The 17,621-nt window shown below is 43.2% G+C and overlaps 1 protein-coding gene across 2 annotated transcripts in view; it reads left to right on the forward strand.

Moving 5' to 3' along the window:
- Window positions 1-7,691: 7,691 nt before the first annotated feature.
- nipal2 (NIPA like domain containing 2) overlaps window positions 7,692-17,621 on the forward strand; it is a 31,530-nt gene continuing 21,600 nt past the window's right edge. Inside the window, exon 1 of one of the 2 annotated variants that reach the window (XM_031868578.1) lies at window positions 7,692-8,502. In XM_031868578.1, the coding sequence (XP_031724438.1) occupies window positions 8,392-8,502 (111 nt within the window). In that variant the 5' untranslated portion in view covers window positions 7,692-8,391. The other variant, XM_031868579.1, reaches the window with a different exon arrangement.

The raw sequence follows: 17,621 nt of genomic DNA on the forward strand, positions 1-17,621 counted from the left end.
GGCAGCCGCTTTTTGTTGTGCGAGGGAATTCCTCTCTCTCTCTCTCTCTCTCTCTCTCTCTCTCTCTCTCTCTCTCTCTATCTGTTGCTGCGCAGCAACACGTAGCTCTCCTTCTGCACCGCCCTCCAGGAGTGATCTCAGCATCCTGGTGTGTGTGTGTGGGGGGGTTCGAGTCACGGCTCCGCGAGGAGAGGAGAGGGAGTCACTAACAAAATAAACTACTGCAATGATGCGTTTCCGGTTTAAGTGTAAAATAACTGACTTCCATAACTTTACTGCATGTAGGGATTATTGTAATGTCACATACAATAAGTTCACAAGCTAATATCGTTCCGGGCCGGAACGGTCCGCTTCCAAGTAGACTCTGGTTTGTGGTGTGAAAGAAAAACAAACCAACCACGGGACTTTATGATAGCAAATATGTGATGGTGTTATGATTTTAAAAGCTAAGCTGATAATAAACTCATCTGCTGATTGACACAGGGGTCCTGATGATGGAGGAAGACAATTGCCAAAACTATCCAATCAATGAATAACTTGTCAGTCTGTATGACTTCAACTCTCTTCAAAAGTCAGTGTGAGCATTAACTGGACCAGAACTAAAAAGCAACAATGTATCATTGTGTTACCGTGCTTCGGAGCAGATGAACCCAACAGGTGTGAAAGCACCCTGAAATCACACATCAGGAGTTCCCTTTAATATTAGTAATACGATAGAGCAAATAGGTAACCATAGAAACAGTATAAGTGTCCTGTAAGAATGTCCCAGATGATGTATTTGATGCAATATAGTGACTAACACTGATTTGTTTTTTAGTTTGGTTTATTTTGGTAAATATCATTCATTAGAGGCGCGATGCCTTCACATAAAGTGTATTGATTGTGGAGTCTATGGTCATTGATCACACAGTCACAGTCATGCAGTGTGGATCAATAGAATGATGACATTCAACCCGTGCCAACATCTCCTCACTTTTAACACTGCTTTTTAATCCTCACTACAGAACCATGATGCTGGTATGGAGGTGATGGCGGCTGCAGACAAAATATCCTATCCTACATCTCTGGGGTGCTTGTTAGTGTACCATCAACTAGCTCTTTGTCGGCAGCTGTTCTGCGCCCAAGAAAGGTGTGATGGGAAATTGCTGATTACATCCAGGACAAGTTTATGGTGAGTCTGAGCTGTTAAGCTGATACACTGAAAAATAAACCAACATGAGAGGCCTTGTGCATTTTGAAAATACACAGGCGGCTCATTTTTGGTCCCAACACACCCGAGTAAGCAGCTGTGATGAAGGTTGTCGCTATCACTTCATTCCGTTGAAGGAGGAGATCTAAAGTGACGTCTTTAATAGCAGCTATTGGTCCCTCAGGCTGTGCCACTGTGACCGTCTCCTCTTACCGATGTCATTTGTTGGCCACCCTGTTTAAGACACCAGGCTTTAGTCGCGTTTGAAAACACATTTAGGACCATTGTAAGCAATTTCCTTACTTGCTGTATTGTATTGCAGCACTTATTTGGCAACATAACCGCGGGCCGCCGGCAGCAGTGGAACTGTTTACTTCTAAATAGAATCTTTCACTAGATTGTTACTCCCAGGCAGCCAGCACATTATTATTTCATTGCATTTAGTTTTTTCTCCCCAATAATTGGAGCTTAACATGAGCATGTATTAGCCCATAAGATTGCCCTTGCAGATTGGTTCTTTACAGTCGTATTCACACGCGGCGTCTCCTCATGCTGCATGCTTTTCGGGCATTTAATGAAAACTAAACCTATGCTCTTCAGGTGAGCCCAATATAGTGTTATAGATTATGTCATAGGAATCTATAGATCCCCTACACCCTCACGCAGCAGATTTGCAGGATTTGTGAAGCTTAACAGCCTTGAAAGCACACGCAACCACTCCGCTGATTACAATACTGTGAAATGACAGACGTTTTCTTATTTATGGGATCCATCAGAGGTTGTGTGGGAATGTTGTTGCAATGATTATAATCCCATTTAATCTGTCATTATGCTCGTCCAGCGGGGTATTATTGAGTGCCTGGGTATCATCCTCCGTTCACTGAGATTCCTTGATGTTTGCGATCTGTATTTTTCTGAATATTTCTCACCATGTTTCCTCTCACTGTGTAGGAAAGCCTTATAATCCAACACAGGCGGCAACATGCCTTTTACTATGGCACATTTGGACGGCGTTCAGATGTCACAGCTTTTAGGATTACATTAGGCGGCAGCCAGCGTTTATCCTTTACTTGCTGGGAAATGTTCATCTTCTGTGCAGCATATCTGATTTAGGCGTCTTCCCGCTCTACAAACCCCATCAGTGCTGAAAGGTATCTCTGACGGCACACGCACACAAACACACACCCTCAGATTTCATTAGAGTGGGTGAAGAACCTTGATGTTTGTTACAATGACTTTGTTCAGGATTACTGAAGCTGTTTGTTCTGAATTATTTGGGCCATCATCTGCAGATTATTCACTGTCTGCTTTCCATTGAAGCGGGCTGCTTTTGATTCATTCTTCTCCCACACGGTTGGTTTAATGCGCTGCTTTGTGGAGGAGGGACTATTCCTTATAGATTATTCCTGAAAAACCCTCCATAGATCTGCTGTCTTATTGATAGCAGGCCTTGCTTTTCAAAGAAATCGTTCTGTCACATTTCATCATAGCTTTATTCAAATATTACAAACAACCAGTAACAGAAGAAGTACTCAAATCCTTTATTAATGCAAAAGTAAGACATTGTAACAATACTGCATCCAAAGTGAAAGCTCTGCATTTACATTCATACTTACACAGTTACTGTGGGGAACGTTTTACTGAAACAGACTCAATTTCAAACTGTTGCCTCTATGTATATGACCTACATAAGGAAACCATTTAATCATAGAGAAGAATTTCTAAATAGTTATATTTAATGCTTGTCATCCGTGCCACTAGGTCGAATTCCGCGCAAACTCAGACTAAATCATGCAGGTCCATCAGAAAACTCCTTCACCTCAGACGACAGCAGGGCCTCCGGCAGCGACCAGTCCACCGCGACAGACCCAGATCCTGCTTTGCTGTAGTTTTTGATCTGCAGCCGGAGCTCCAGTGGGAGGTGGAGAGCTCCGCGCCCCGGTAGCAGTGGCTCAACCTCTGGCCAGGAGCAGAGCATCACTCGGCTGGTCCTCCAGTCCAGCGGGACCCCACGCCGGGACCCCACGCCGGGACCCCACGCCGGGACCCCACGCCGGGACCCCACGCCGGGTCCTCACGCCAGGTCCCCACGCCGGGTCCCCACGCCGGGTCCCCACGCCGGGTCCCAAGCGTTTGTCACTGTGTAGTGACGTGAGTCGTCCAGCAAGTTGACATCAACCAGGCTCCTTTGTTGCATACATATATTTCCCCTCCTGTGAAGATTAAGTTTATTTTGAATAGAAGCTATGCATGTAACAAGTGGAGACATGTCCAGAAATGATGCTGCAGGGGTACCTGGAGCGTCATTGTTTGAAGCTTAAGGCCACGGAACAAGTGTCATTATAGGAAATTGGAATGAGAATGTTTTGGTTAAATTTGACTCATTTAGTGGCTGGCTAGTTAGCTAGCTACCTTACTAAGTGCACCATGCTTTCTTCCTGTACTGGTTACAGAAAATGAGCTGCACAAGCTACCCAGCTAACTAGCTAGCTGTCTTCTCTTGAGCTCCCATCTGCTGAAGTAGTCCGCCGGGAGGTTTTTTAACTAAAAGCCAGCTTCCTTTTGGCAGCAGTGATGCCCATTGGGAAAATACGTCTGTTCAAACATGAGTAGCACAGTGGGAAAGCATGGCTCAGCTATATGCAGTAAATTATATAGAGTAGCAGTAACCTTGTGCCATAAAAGCCTCACATCATTACATTCTTGATACATATGCATCTAAGTACTTGTAAGTCTATCTGAGCACAAGGTGCAGTTTGGAGATGATAACCTTCTGACCCTGTTCAGTGTGAGGTAAACCCTTTGAATATAATTGAAATGAATATACTGACGATCTGGGCTTTTAGAAGCAATGACAATCGAAGACCACAGCTCCTCCCAGTGAAGTGGATCCTCTCCAATGTAGTGCTTCAGCTCCTTAGACCATACATGTTTTATGTTTAGAGTTTTGCAGGAAGTAATGACAAAGGGTGAATGTAGTTCACCAATTAAACTCTTTTTTTTCTCCCTTCATAGTCCAAAATGGAAAACAATACATGGGTGGTGAGTGGAGTGTTCCATGGCACTCCATATTCCTTCATGAACACAGTTGGAGATATAGAACAAAGGTTAAATTGTTAAAGTTGGGGAGCTCATTTTCAGAGTGTGCTAAATTACTCTCTATAGGTTTCCACCAAGTAACAGAGTCAGGATTAAACCAATCAGATAATGGTTTCAAGAGAAAGGAAAGAAAATAATGTTTAAAATCTGATTTGTGACATTGGAGAGTAGTCAGCTTTATGCACGGATGTTTCCCACCGCAAATAAATCTACAATGTTATCCCACTAATCAGTTGGGCTGGCGGGGCGGGGGTAAATGTTATTCAATAAACTGCTCACTTAAAGAATGGGGCATGCTTTTGCACATCTAGTTGGTATTCGGAACCTTTTTGGTAACAAAAAAAGACATCATGCATTTTGAATCACCATTTACTGTAGATTGGCAGGCTTTCATTCACATTTCATATGGTTTGATGGAGACCTTATCAGAACCCCAGCATAAATTCAATCATAGCTTCATTGTAGTGTCTCGGCCCTGAACAGTACATAAAGGAAATCAAATGTCCTCAGTATTAAAAATGATCTACGGCACAAATTTCAAGCTCAGACCTTTAATCGTAACAAACAAACTATTAGGTTTGCCCTGGGTATGTCATTCAGTTTGAACACAACAATGTAGATTTTGAAAGAGCAATTCATTACTTGGGTCATAAATGGTTTAATTTGGAGCTTTGGCACCAATATATTTCTGTTAAGTTGATTTCAAGAGGACAGTCGATAGCGGCTGTGCTGAGACGGGAGGTTTCCCCGATGAGGAACCGCTCTGAGCTCTAAGGGGGCCAATCAATTACAGTTTTTAAATCATTCTAACAGTTTCAAGCCTTAATTTCCAATCTCGTATCCCATAATCAAACCCACACAGTCAAGAGTAGACAATCAATCAGCCTATTTATCCCCTTCAGAGAGTCAAGATGACATTTTGTTCAGACTTTCAGTGAGAGAGGAGGAGGAAGGGTGGATGGAGAGGCCGGAATGAGGAAGAGACAGAGAAAGTAGGAAGAGGACATGGTTCTCTCTCTCTCTCCTTCAAAGCCTGAGGTGCAAAGTGAGCGTGTGTAGGAGTTTTTTTGTGTCGACTAAATCTGCTGGACCTTATCTTTTGCTCAGCTGCTTTTATCTTTCTCTCTCCCTCCTTTGCTTTCTTTCCCACTCCCTTGCCGTCTTTATGCGTCTCCCTCTCAACATTTTCCATCCGCTCTTTTCCCCTCGCTTCCGTGTCTTTTATTCCTTGCTCGGATTCCCTCGCTTCAATCCTCCAACACTTGAGGTCAAGGTTCAAAAAACATGTCGACCTCTTCCTTGACTTGAAAACAATAGGGTGTCATCTGAAGCTTCGCCCGGCGACTCCATAATCGCTGGGGAGATTTCCACAGCCCTCTCTGTCCATCACAAGAGCTGTCAGTCAAGGCTCCACCAGTAGTCTCCAGAGAGATTTATAGAAATGGTCAAGTTTTTTACTTGACCAAAGCTGTTTAGTCATGTTATTCCGACAACTGAAAGAAAATGTGCTTTCATTCATCTCCCGTCTTCCCCTTCACGCCACAGTAATCACATCAAATGGGCCTTGATTATTGTGGCGAAGAAAGCGGACTGACTCAGGAGAACCGACGCAGAGGGAGCAGGATGAATGGAGGGGAGCTGGAGACGTGGATTCTCCATATTACAGCTCTCAGAGTAAAGCATATAACTTATTAACCAACTATTAAGCCCGTGTCCAGGGTGACCTTAAGGCAGCTGCATCACACTTATTGGAACAATTAGACTTCCAGGACATGCCTTAAACTACCATTCTCTCTAATGTCCAGCAGGGGGCGACTCCTCCGGTTGTATAGAAGTCTATGAGAAAATGACTCTAATTCGCTCTTGATTTATTACCTCAGTAAACATTGTGAACATGAGTTTATGGTCTCAATCTCTAGTTTCACGTCTTCTTCAATAAAGCATGATGTTCATTTAGTAAATTATGGTCCATTTAGAGTCAAACAGACCATAAACAGGAGTATGCTTTAGGGCGGGGCTACCTTGTGATTGACAGGTCGCTACCACAAGGTTGTTCTGTTTGGGAATTGTCCTTGTTTTCGTCTCAGAACTTTAACCCTTTCACAGTGTGTTTTCACTTCATGAAAGGTAATTGTAACATTTTGCTTGTGTAAAAATATTATTTAGCATTGCGTTGAATAGCTCCGCCTTCTCTTGTTATTTCTGGTTGCAAAAAAACATAAGCAAAATTGTCGACGGCCAAAATGCCGAACTCCAGGCTTCAAAACCATTGTCCACAAACCATGGTGACGTCAAGGTGACTTCGTCCACTTCTTATATAAACGTCATGGTCTGCTCACACAAGGAAATGGCACTTATATGGCTACTTGCAATGTATTTCTGTGCTTCAGCTCTTAGGATCTCACAGTGGTGTCCTTCACATTCACTGTTTGTGTAAACACTCACAACTTGCTTTGTCCTTTACCCTCGGAGTATGAACGGACTTCTTGAGACATTCTTTTTAATCTCAATCAGTTGTTTCTCAGGGTGTTCACACAGCCTCAATAAACTGCAACTGCACATGCAAGCAGAGGGGGAACAGTCTGGGCCTCTATCTGTTATCAGTGCTTTTATGTTTTTATGCACGCCTCCATGCTGACCAGGAGCCCCTTGCAAAAGAGATTTAAAATCTCAATGGGATTATCCTGGATAAATTAAGTTTAAATAATGAATAAATACAAAATCGACAGTATACCTGAAGATTGATTCCCTATCAATGATGATGTATCAATCGATATTTGTAGTTACCTGATCTGTTTAAAGTCTGAAGATTATTTAAAATGATTTTCCTCATGCTAACATCTTTGCAATAAGAAATGTATTGTGTGTGACGGGCGACTGTGGTTAAGTGGAGAGCAGCCCTTCAGTCAGAGGGTCGGCAGCTCCAACACCGGTTCCGGTTCTGCTAGTCTCATGTCGATGTGTCCTTGGGCAAGAGACTTAACCCCAAATTTACTCCCGTAGCTGTGTCTACGGTGTCTGAATTGTAAGTCGATTTGGATAAAAGCGTCTGCTAAATGATTGTAATGTGTGTGTGTGTTTGTATTTGAAAGAAAGCAGCAGCCCCACCTGCACATGATCAAATATTTTTGATTATGTCGAGCATCCCAGAACAAACAAGCATTCATCTATTCACAAAACATGGAGCGGGATCAGTGAGATCCCTCAATAAGACACCACCACAATGTGTCTCAGTTGCATCCTTTGACCGGGACGCCCCCACAGCTGGACCCGTATACTGAATGGGGATCAGATACGGTCCCCTCCTGATGTAGCCGGCCTTGTTTGCATCATCTCTTGTTATGATCTCCCTTTCACCTGCTGCTGATGTTTCCAAAGGGCCATGATGAGGAGCGTGGATGGCAATAAATCAGCACATTCATACACAATGAAACACCTGTTGTCTTTAGGTGAGAACACCATCAGCCTCACAACGAGCGGGACACCACGCTGCTCTTTTAAATCAGACGTGTTGTCCAGCCATCTGAGAGACAGTCGGTCGTATGTGTCGTCCTGAATGCGCCCAGCAGGTGGCACCGTGTTTAACACCGACCACCATCAGACAAATACACCGTCAGTTCTTAAAGCCAGCGGGCCTGCGCGCTTATCTGCGCTGGAACGCTCTTTGCGCGAGCAACAGGAAACGCACCTGTTCACGTGTGCTGCGTTCAAGGGCACCTCTTAATGTCGTATATCAGATAAGTCGCCGATGAATATAAACAAAACGGGTCTAGAAAGAAAGTGATGATGCACTTGGTCGAAGAGGATTTTTTTCCTATCAGGCAGACTAGTGATATTTTAGAAACTTCATTTGAATCCATCCCAAAAAAAAAAATAAACCAATTGAAATAGCCTTTAAAAAAAAAAACAAAGTTTCCCATATTTGTAGCCTGCAACTTGATTGAAAAGTTCCATTGTTCCCGACCGCACATGAAGTCAGCACAAACTCCGCCACGCAACAGCTTTCCCCCTCTGGGCTTCCACTGAAGCGGACGTGGGATGCGCCGGATAGGGTGAGGTGAGAGACAGCGGACGGCAATGTGAAGAGAGTCTACTAAACTATCATGTCTTTATTAAATGACACGGACAACATGGCGAACTCCAGCTCTCCAGACGCGGCTCTCAACATGACCTCGCCTCAGGCTCACGGGGAGATCCTGGAGAATCCACTCCGGGTGAGTTTGTTCAAGTTTCAAACTGCTCGGTCAGGTAAAGGTGACAAAGTTTATTTAGAGCGGAGAATAAATAGTGTGATGTGAAACAGCATATACTACTTGGTTATTTCAGAGATTGTGGAATAGGTTAATGCATAATATTGATAAGAACTCGAATGTAATGTGAGAGAAACCAACCTACTCTATGACAATAGATCTTTTTATGTGTCGACTTATATAAGAAGGTATGTTGTATCTATCGCTACATTTTTGCCATTTAAAGGCAAATAAAGAACATACTTTTAAGAACACAATGCTTCCTTTAAATATAAAAATGACAACAAAAGTACAGTGTCACCCTATCTTTCTTCCCCTAGATGTCACTGAACAAGGCCAGTATGTTTTGCCTATTTCTATGTAGATGTGTATATTTCCTTTGCTTACTGTGTGATATAAAGCTACTCTGAACCGGTTTCAGCTGTTCAGCTTTACTGCAATAATCAGGACTGATCAGGAGATAAGAGGAGAGTGAGGATGCTCCTCCCCGACTAACTCTCAGGAACTGCCTTCCCTAAATGCAATTTAGAGAAGGAGCTTACACACTAATGTCCAAGAGGAGATAAAGTTAGTCTTAAAATGAAATCTTGGAAGTCAAAATATAACCTCCGCCACCAAAGCTCTTTGGGTAATGAGCACTCGGTGTGAATGAGGAAGCCAGACAGCGCCGGGATATATCGGTGTTGGCACCTGTCACAACTGTTTTCCAAAGTGATCGTGACAAAGTCATTGTGTTGAAAGGTCTTTTCGTTCTTTTGGACTTTTAACTCTGCAAGTGGACTTTTCAAGCTGAGTTGAGCTCTATATGGTAATGTAAGTGTGTGTGTGTGTGTGTGTGTGTGTGTGTGTGTGTCTTTGCTAATGTCCTGTGTGTCATTCTTCTGCCCTCCTACTCCTGTGCACACACACATTCTCCTCATGCTCATCTTCCCCTGTCCGTGTGTTTCCTCTGTGTGACATTACCATCGGACGGCAGCGAGAGACAGAGTAACAGAGGAGGAGTGAGAGGCGGGAGTAGTGAGTAATGGCCCATGGGTGGGCTGAGAGAGAATAGATCTACTGTAAGAGTCCTGAGCCAGCTGGCTAATGGTCCCAGCTACCCACCATCCCAGAGAGAACACCCCGACATCCAGGGGACAATATATCTGTCTGTCTCACACTTTGACCGCCTCCCAGGGTGGAAACGTCCGCACTGGTGGACTGAAAAGGTTAATGTTGTGGGAGTGCACTAAGGTTGTGAGAGCTTGTCTCATTGGTTGGCTCACCTGTTAAGGGATGTGAACAGAGTCGTCCACACTTCCCAAAGAGACAGCTGACTGTGGTGATGCACGCTGATAGTTGGAACATCTCAGTCTGTAAATGGTTTAAAATATAAGTGTTGTTTGTGGTTAAGTCTGATGTTTTTTTGGTGCAAAATCATAGACTGTAGAAAAGAAGTGAACATATAGTTACCGTGACATTACCCATTGGTTTGTGGACTGGTTTTAAAGCCTCGAGTTTGGCATTTTGGCCGTCACCATCTTGATCTTTAGCAGTCGCCATCTTGGTTTTTGGCTGTCGCCATCTTGGTTTTTGGGCAAGGCTATTGAATGAGGGCTGGAACAAGGTGTCGAGCTATAGGGTTTGGCACATGCGCAGTGCAACTAGAGCTGCGATGTTGGAGGGTGACTGTAGATGGCGATAAAATAAAGAGATAGTGTCCGCTCGGGCTCTCTTTGGTTGCGCTCCGCCTGATGGAACGTTTTTCAGGTACACTCGTGCCCCAGCTAGTGAGCCTTTGTGCAAGTGCAGACCAGCATATGTTGTACCCCAATGATATGACATATGCATCTCCTCTTTTAACTCTCCTTGGTTTTGTGGTTGTTGCCATCTTAAGTACAACCGAACGCTGAATAAGACATTTTTAGTTGACCAAAATGTTACAATTAACTTTCATGAAGTGAAAACACACCGTGAAAGGGTTAAAGTTCAAAAAGCGTGGACAACTCCCAGACCCACAGAAGAGTCTCCCTCTCATGGTCATTAGGGAAAATAAATAAAGTTGAAGGCACTTCAGCATTGGCTTCACTTTTCAGACCCGGAGGTCGCCGCCTGGTGCAAATGGGTTCAATTTATGCAGAATTTGCTTTAAGAGCAACACTGCCTGTTTCCATGGGAGATGAAGAAAGTGGATGATGGAACTTTACCACTACAGATAAACTGTTCAGCAGAAATAATTCTGCAACAAACCTGGCCACATCACTGTGCTGAGTTCATCTTTGTCTTGGTAACAGACATGGTAGTCGGTCTGTCAGTCTGTCTGTCCATCACTGTGGTCCGGAGCAGCTCATTTTGTACAGCTGCTGGATCCATGTTTTTGGCCTTGGCCTCCTGTAAGGTTCTTAGAATAGCAAAATTGTGAGTATGCTCCATCATCCCCAAGACCTTTGTATTATTGGAAGTACATTACACAATTCAAGTGTTCCTTGATAGTACAGGTCAACATTTGACCTTGTTCATAGTCTGCGTTTCATCAGAAAGTAGCTTAAGCAGTGACAGATGTTCTTTGCACTTAAATGTTGTTTTTTTGTTTGTTTGTTTAGTTTAATCTAGCACTATTGTTTAGTTAGTTAATTTAATATTATTCTATTTATTGTATATATTGTGCACTTTTATATTTAATATTTTTACTCTGTTATTTTTATTGCTTTGCTTTATAATTTCCCTGTACCTATAAATGCTGCTGTAGCAAAAACAATTCCCCTTACGGGATTAATAAAGTACCCATCCATCCATCCATCCATCCATCCATCCATCCATCCATCGGTTAAATTAGCTGTCAGGCCAAGAATTTTCATATTTTGATATAATCTGACTACATAAAGTAAGGTTGGCAACATCAATAGTCCGTCTTCTCCATCCTTCTCTCTTTATCCTTCCTCGCCCATCTACAGTCAGTCTCTGGATGAGACTGACGGGCCTCATCCAGAGATCAGCCCATCAAGGGAGGGGACAGATCCCCATTGTCAGTGGACACAAAGGGCCATGCTGTCTGTCTGCCTCTCTTTGTCAGTGTCCTAGTGAGGAGGAGGATCAGTGCCGTCAGTTCCTCCAGCAGCTTTAAGGCCCATTCTGTTGCCTCATCCTTAGTTTAGATTCAGGCAGGAGAGGTGTTCTGTTCTGATCCAGTGCTCACAGTTTGCTTTGTGCGGGTACTCGCTTATGAAAAATAGCTTGTCACAAAAGTTGTGTGTGTAGTGTTTCATGTGCCTTTGAGGATGATGAATGCAAAGGTTAGATGTGGGGTACAGGATTTCAGATCACAGTAAGAATGTAAATGAAGGTAAAGACCACAAGAACACAGAAGTAATGTGCCTGTTTGTTTAATCAGGGTCTGCTGCTCCGTCCAGTCCTATAATACACCAAACATGTACTTTGTGGCTGCAAAACTTCCAGCGAGAATTTAACAGAAACTCAAATTGTCTTTCACTTTGACATTTATGTAATAGAATTTACCAAATACACTGACCGCAATTTGATTAAAAAAGGTACAGAGGTACAGAGAGGAACAGAAAAAAAGCAGTGGCCTTTCAAACCCACTGGAGGTTGTGTCATCATGACTTTTAAGCACTGACTAAAATAACACTGGGGTCGTTCTTGGATCTGTTTTCTGGTTTCCTCACTATCGGCACAAATGTTGGGTTAAAGAATCCAGTTCTCTGAGTCTCACAGTCGTTTTGGTTGATTCGTGTTCAGATTCTGGCAGCAGCATTTTTACCTATAGCCGTGCTGTTCAGAGATATTGTGCGCTGTGTTGTTTGCCAGTTGAGCTGTCAGTTCTTTGTTGTCAATTGTTCTCTGGTGACATTTTGTGCAACCGTATCCCACTTTGTAACAAGTTAATTACATTTTGACAAAGCTGAAAGGAAAGCTGGAGTATAATTAGCCCTCTCACTGGGCTGGCCTGGAACAAGCCTGCAATTACAGAACACACAAATCAAACGCACACCCTGGAGTGGTAGAGGAAAAGTCCAGCATAAAACAACCGGATAACAGTTCAAATATAGATACTAAAGAAGGAGTAGAATACACTCAGAGTATCAAAGGGGAAAGTGCACATCATGCAGAAAGGCCCGTGTTAACTGTGTTTTTTAATGAAATGTATACAACATTTAAAAGGTAACAGAGCTCCTGATACACAGGACAAAGTCATGAGGTAGAAAGCCGACAGTGTCTCCCATGAAAAGGTCCATAGCAGGAAGGTTTCTCTGAAGCTGGCGATTGGTAGCTGTATGTTATTTGCAGCCATAAAGATCTCCAGGAGATGGTTATCACTTTTAAACAAAACCAGAATCCTTGATGGCAAAGGTCCCAATTTAATATACCGTATGTTCAATACCAACATAAGTAGGCATGGTGTGCTAGTGCTGATCCACACTTTGTCCAACATCTGGGTTCCAGTTCATTCCAAATGATATATAAGGAGGTAATGCCATGTTGGGCCAGCCGCCTGTATCTGTTATCATGCAATGCTGGTATGAAGTTTCACCTCTCCATGGAGCTGGAACCACTTCATCACCTCTAGCTAATAACTTCCTATATTACATTATGGGTTTATAATTATTGATGCAATATTGTGTAATGAATGTGCTGTGGCTAATTTAAGCTACTCTCTCTAAGTAGTTTCATTTGTAACGCTTAAATCATAGATAGTAACTAACACTAAAATACATGTACTGGAGTAGAAGTGAATGCAAATGCTCATGTAAAGTTTTTAAAGAGAACATCATGCTCATTTTCACATTCATACTTGTCTGGGGTTTCTACTAGAACATGTTTACATGCTTATATTTTCAAAAAACACATTCTAATTCTCATTCTGTCTGAATACACCTGCATTTACTCCTGTCTGAATGCTCTGTTTTAGAGCTTGCCTCTTTAAGCCTTTTTGGCGCTCCTTTGCAAAGGTATTTAGTTCTCAAGCCATGGGCAGTATATTCTAATGATCCTGCATGTGACATAGGAAGGGGAGCTAAATCTAAATCACATGGTTTCTGATCCAGGCCGCCAAAAACAAACTGACTGTGTTGTATTATTTCACAGTTTCTCAAAGGTTGCTTTATTGTCAATTCCACAATGTACTGAACATACAGGGGAGTTGAAAAGATGTTTCTCTCTAGTCCAACATATAAACATATAAAGTGAATACAGTGCAATAGATTAAAAAAACATTTAAACAATATATATATATAATAAGCTATCATAAAACTATCAATCTGTATTTAGCAGCAGTTGGACATGGGGAGTCTTAAAAGAGAGGAGGGAGAGAGTTGAGATAGTTCAGCTTCCTAACAGCCTGGTGGACGAAGCTGTTTGAGAGTCTGGTGGTGCAAGCACGGTGGCTCCGGTATCTTCTCCCAGAGGGCAGGAGGCTGAAGAGACTGTGTGAGGGGTGGCTGGAGTCGCGCACAATCATGGTCACTTTGCGGGTGAAGCGAGTGTCATATATGTCCTGCAGGGAGGGGAGTGAGGGGAGTGAGGCACCAATGATCCTTCCAGCTGTGTTCACTATGCGCTGCAGGGCTTTCCTGTTATAGTCAGTGCAGCTTCCGCCCCACACAGTGATACAGTTTGTCAGGATGCTCTCAGGATGCTTGTGGGGTTAGTAGGCGCTCCAGATAGTCAAATGTATGCACAAATACTGAAAAAGTGAGTTATATATACCCTTTAAGTCCAGTTGTTGAGCAAATATACTTAGTTACGTTCCACCATGGCATAGATGAAGTGGCATTATCATGAATGTTTAATAGCCGAAACAATGTTCAGCTCTGTAAATCTTCATGGGTGAAACCCAAAGGAGTACAGCACAGTGGACTGCTTTTGCTTTCCTTTGGTAAAGTCAAGTGGGTAGTGTTTGCTAAGTAAGCTACAAACCAACGGCACTCCCAGTGTACCGGCCTCGCCTGCCTCAACTGCTTTTGTTTGCTCTTCCTGTGAGAGGAAACCTCTCTCTCCCTCTCTCTGTTTATCTTCCTCTCGCTCTGCCTCTGTGGTGTTCAGCGTCAGGCTCTCTCTCTCCCACCAACACTGAGACAAAGTCCAACAAAAAGAATAATTTTACTGTAACTTGAATTCACTGACTGGCAAAGCAGTCAGTGATACACGCTATCTAACGTTAGTGAATCCAGTTAAAACGGTGAGATGAATCCCCCCCTCACACATAGACTGTATATAAGAAGTGGACGTAGTCATCGTGGCGTCACCCATTGGTTTGTGGACTGCAGTATGAAGCCTCCAGTTCAGTGATTTCGCCTTCACCATCTTGAACTATGGCCGGTTGTGTTTTTTAGCAACCAATGAACGGAAGTGACCATATTTGGATGTGACGTAGACACGCCCATATACGGCTCTATTACCTGTCAATCACAGTAAGCCCGCCCTAAAGCATACCCTGCTTTATGGTCTATGTGACTCTAAATGGACCATAATTTACTAAATGAACATCATGCTGTATTGAAGACTTGAAACTAGAGATTGAGACCATAAACTCATGTTTACAATGTTTACTGAGGTAATAAATCAAGAGAGAAGTAGAGTCATTTTCTCATAGACTTCTATACAATCAGACTTATTTTTGTAACCAGAGGAGTCGCCCCCTGCTGGTCAGTAGAGATAATGCAAGTTTTAAGACACTTCTGCATTAGCTTCACTCAGGAGAATCGGAGGTTTCCACCTGTCCTCACACTTCAAACTGCTACATCTCCTGTGTGAAGTCTGTACCTCCAGCAGTGTGCTCTTAACACACTGTTGCTCCCACACACAACACCTCATTATGCCTCCTGGCTCCTCTCAGTATTACCCAGCAGCCTCCTCGTGGGCTCGGTAACAGCAAAGCAGCGGGCCACTTACCCTCCTCGTCCTGTAAAGCTTGACAAGGGTTATTGATCTTGCTTTGGTGCACGGAGCACAGCTGGCCTGATGGATGGCGCCGTCTGTGATCATGAATTACCACAGAGCACAGTAGTCATCTCTCATACAGTACAGTCAGCCCACCACGCTCTCTCTGCTTCAACATTTGAGGATGGAGTCTTTCATTGCACATCCACAAGCGCACACGTTTACCTTGATGTGATGATATCATTCCCCGAGGAGCCCATCTGCTCCCCACCTCCTCCTAAATCCTGTTTACCTCTAATGCATCGCAAGCATCATCACACACACATGTATAGACAAACAGAAACACACACGCTGGAGTCAAAATCCTGTTTGCCTCTGTTACAGGTCAGTGGACTCATCCGACTTGGTGAGCAGAGGGCAAGGAGAAGATAGAGGCACACTGTGAGATAGAGGCACGTATGCGGTGGTTTCGAATTCAAAATTACTCAGAAGTCCACCAGGCTTAAAATGTTTATCAGGCTGGTGAGGAGATGATGAGCTGTGTCATGCAATAAAGAGGGTACAACACAAGTGGTCTGACTTTAAAGCGGGCTGTTGGGCGATGATCAGATAAGTCAAAACTAATTGAAAATGGGCTGTGTGGAAGTCTTGTGTCCTTAAAAGTGAGTCTGAGGGACTTTTGTCTCTCATGGCAGTAGATGGGGGTGTATTACATCAACCATTGTATCAGCTACAGGCTACCGTGATAGTGTATTCCTGTCATGTTTACACATGTAGACGGATAGAAGTGACACCCTAATTGAATTCCAAACCGAGATGCAAATGTGGGACTCAGTTATTGTCTTATGATTTTTCTGGACAATATTGGACAATAGAATATTGGGTAACCCTGGCCTGCCTTGCCTTTTATTCTATACTGGATGAAATGCATCACTTTATGTTTTTGATGTCAAGTTTCTTCTAATCACGCTAGCCAGGTATGGCTCTAGGAATACAGCAATATTGATTGGCCATTCGTTTTTGGACAGACATTTGTGAGCCAATGATGAGGACAAATCTACTGATTTGGGCGATCAGTGACGAAATCTAGCACTACCATGAAACTGACATGTGCGCTGTCATGTTGAGGTTGGGTGAGTTTGGTCCGCCGCAGGAGGAATGACTCCTGCGGCGGACCAAACTCACCAAATCATTTTGGTGAGTTTTTCCTCTAGTGTCACCATCAGGTCAAAATTGTCATCTGGCCAATACTTGCGTAAATGGCTAAATTCCTTCAAAACCCATCAGCCTTAGTGTTCAGTGCTGATTAAGAAATGTTAGCATGATAACACGCCAAACTAAGATGTCAAATATGGTTAACATTACCTGCTAAACAGCAGCACATTAACATTGTCACTTTTTAGCATGCTGACATTTAGCTCAAAGCACCAATGTGTCAAAGTGCAGTCTCACATGGATGTAGACTCTGTCTTGTCTGAAGGGGAATTAATGAATTAATATTGTATCAATATATTATCATTATGCTGATACATAAATATCATATGTAGGCAGTTAAGAGCAGCAGTGCGGAAACCTTGGAAGTCTTGAGGCAGTGCAAACGTTGATTTAAGTTGACCCAGAGCAAGTAAAACTGTGGTTGATCTCTCCAGTGAAAATAAAATATTGTGCCACACAATATTATTTTACGATTTGTAATTCTAGTAAAGAACTACCTGAAGTTCTGCAGCATTCTAGACCTGCACCTCACCCACACACACTTTCAAAGTCATATTTTGCCCCTGTGATGAAGCACACCTGAGGACAAGACCTTGTCTTGTTAAAAGAAAAGGTTATGAAACTGTTTTGTCCGGCGTTCCTTTGTATGCTTCCCTGTAGTCTCTGAGGCTGACGGAAAAAGCAGAATTTTTCTTTGGTCTTTGCGTAATGACTCAAAGAGGAAGCTATGATGACAGCTCCTTCCCCTCAGGGGTGTGAAGAGATGTTTCATACTCTCTCTGAGGATGCCTAATAATGTGCTCTGACAGAGCTCTAGACTACCTCGGGATCGTGTGATAGTGATCAGTTGTTGTGTTTTGAGACCAGACAAATTAATTTACACTCCATTCATTCAGCATTGACTCCCGCTCCTCTCTTTCTATTTTTATTATCTCCGCCAGGAGGATCATGTGATTGTGTGTGTGTGTGTGTGTGTGTGTGTGTGTGTGTGT

This window comes from Anarrhichthys ocellatus, unplaced genomic scaffold, assembly GCF_004355925.1.
Source record: "Anarrhichthys ocellatus isolate YVR2014 unplaced genomic scaffold, GSC_Weel_1.0 scaffold43, whole genome shotgun sequence".
Taxonomy (NCBI): domain Eukaryota; kingdom Metazoa; phylum Chordata; class Actinopteri; order Perciformes; family Anarhichadidae; genus Anarrhichthys; species Anarrhichthys ocellatus.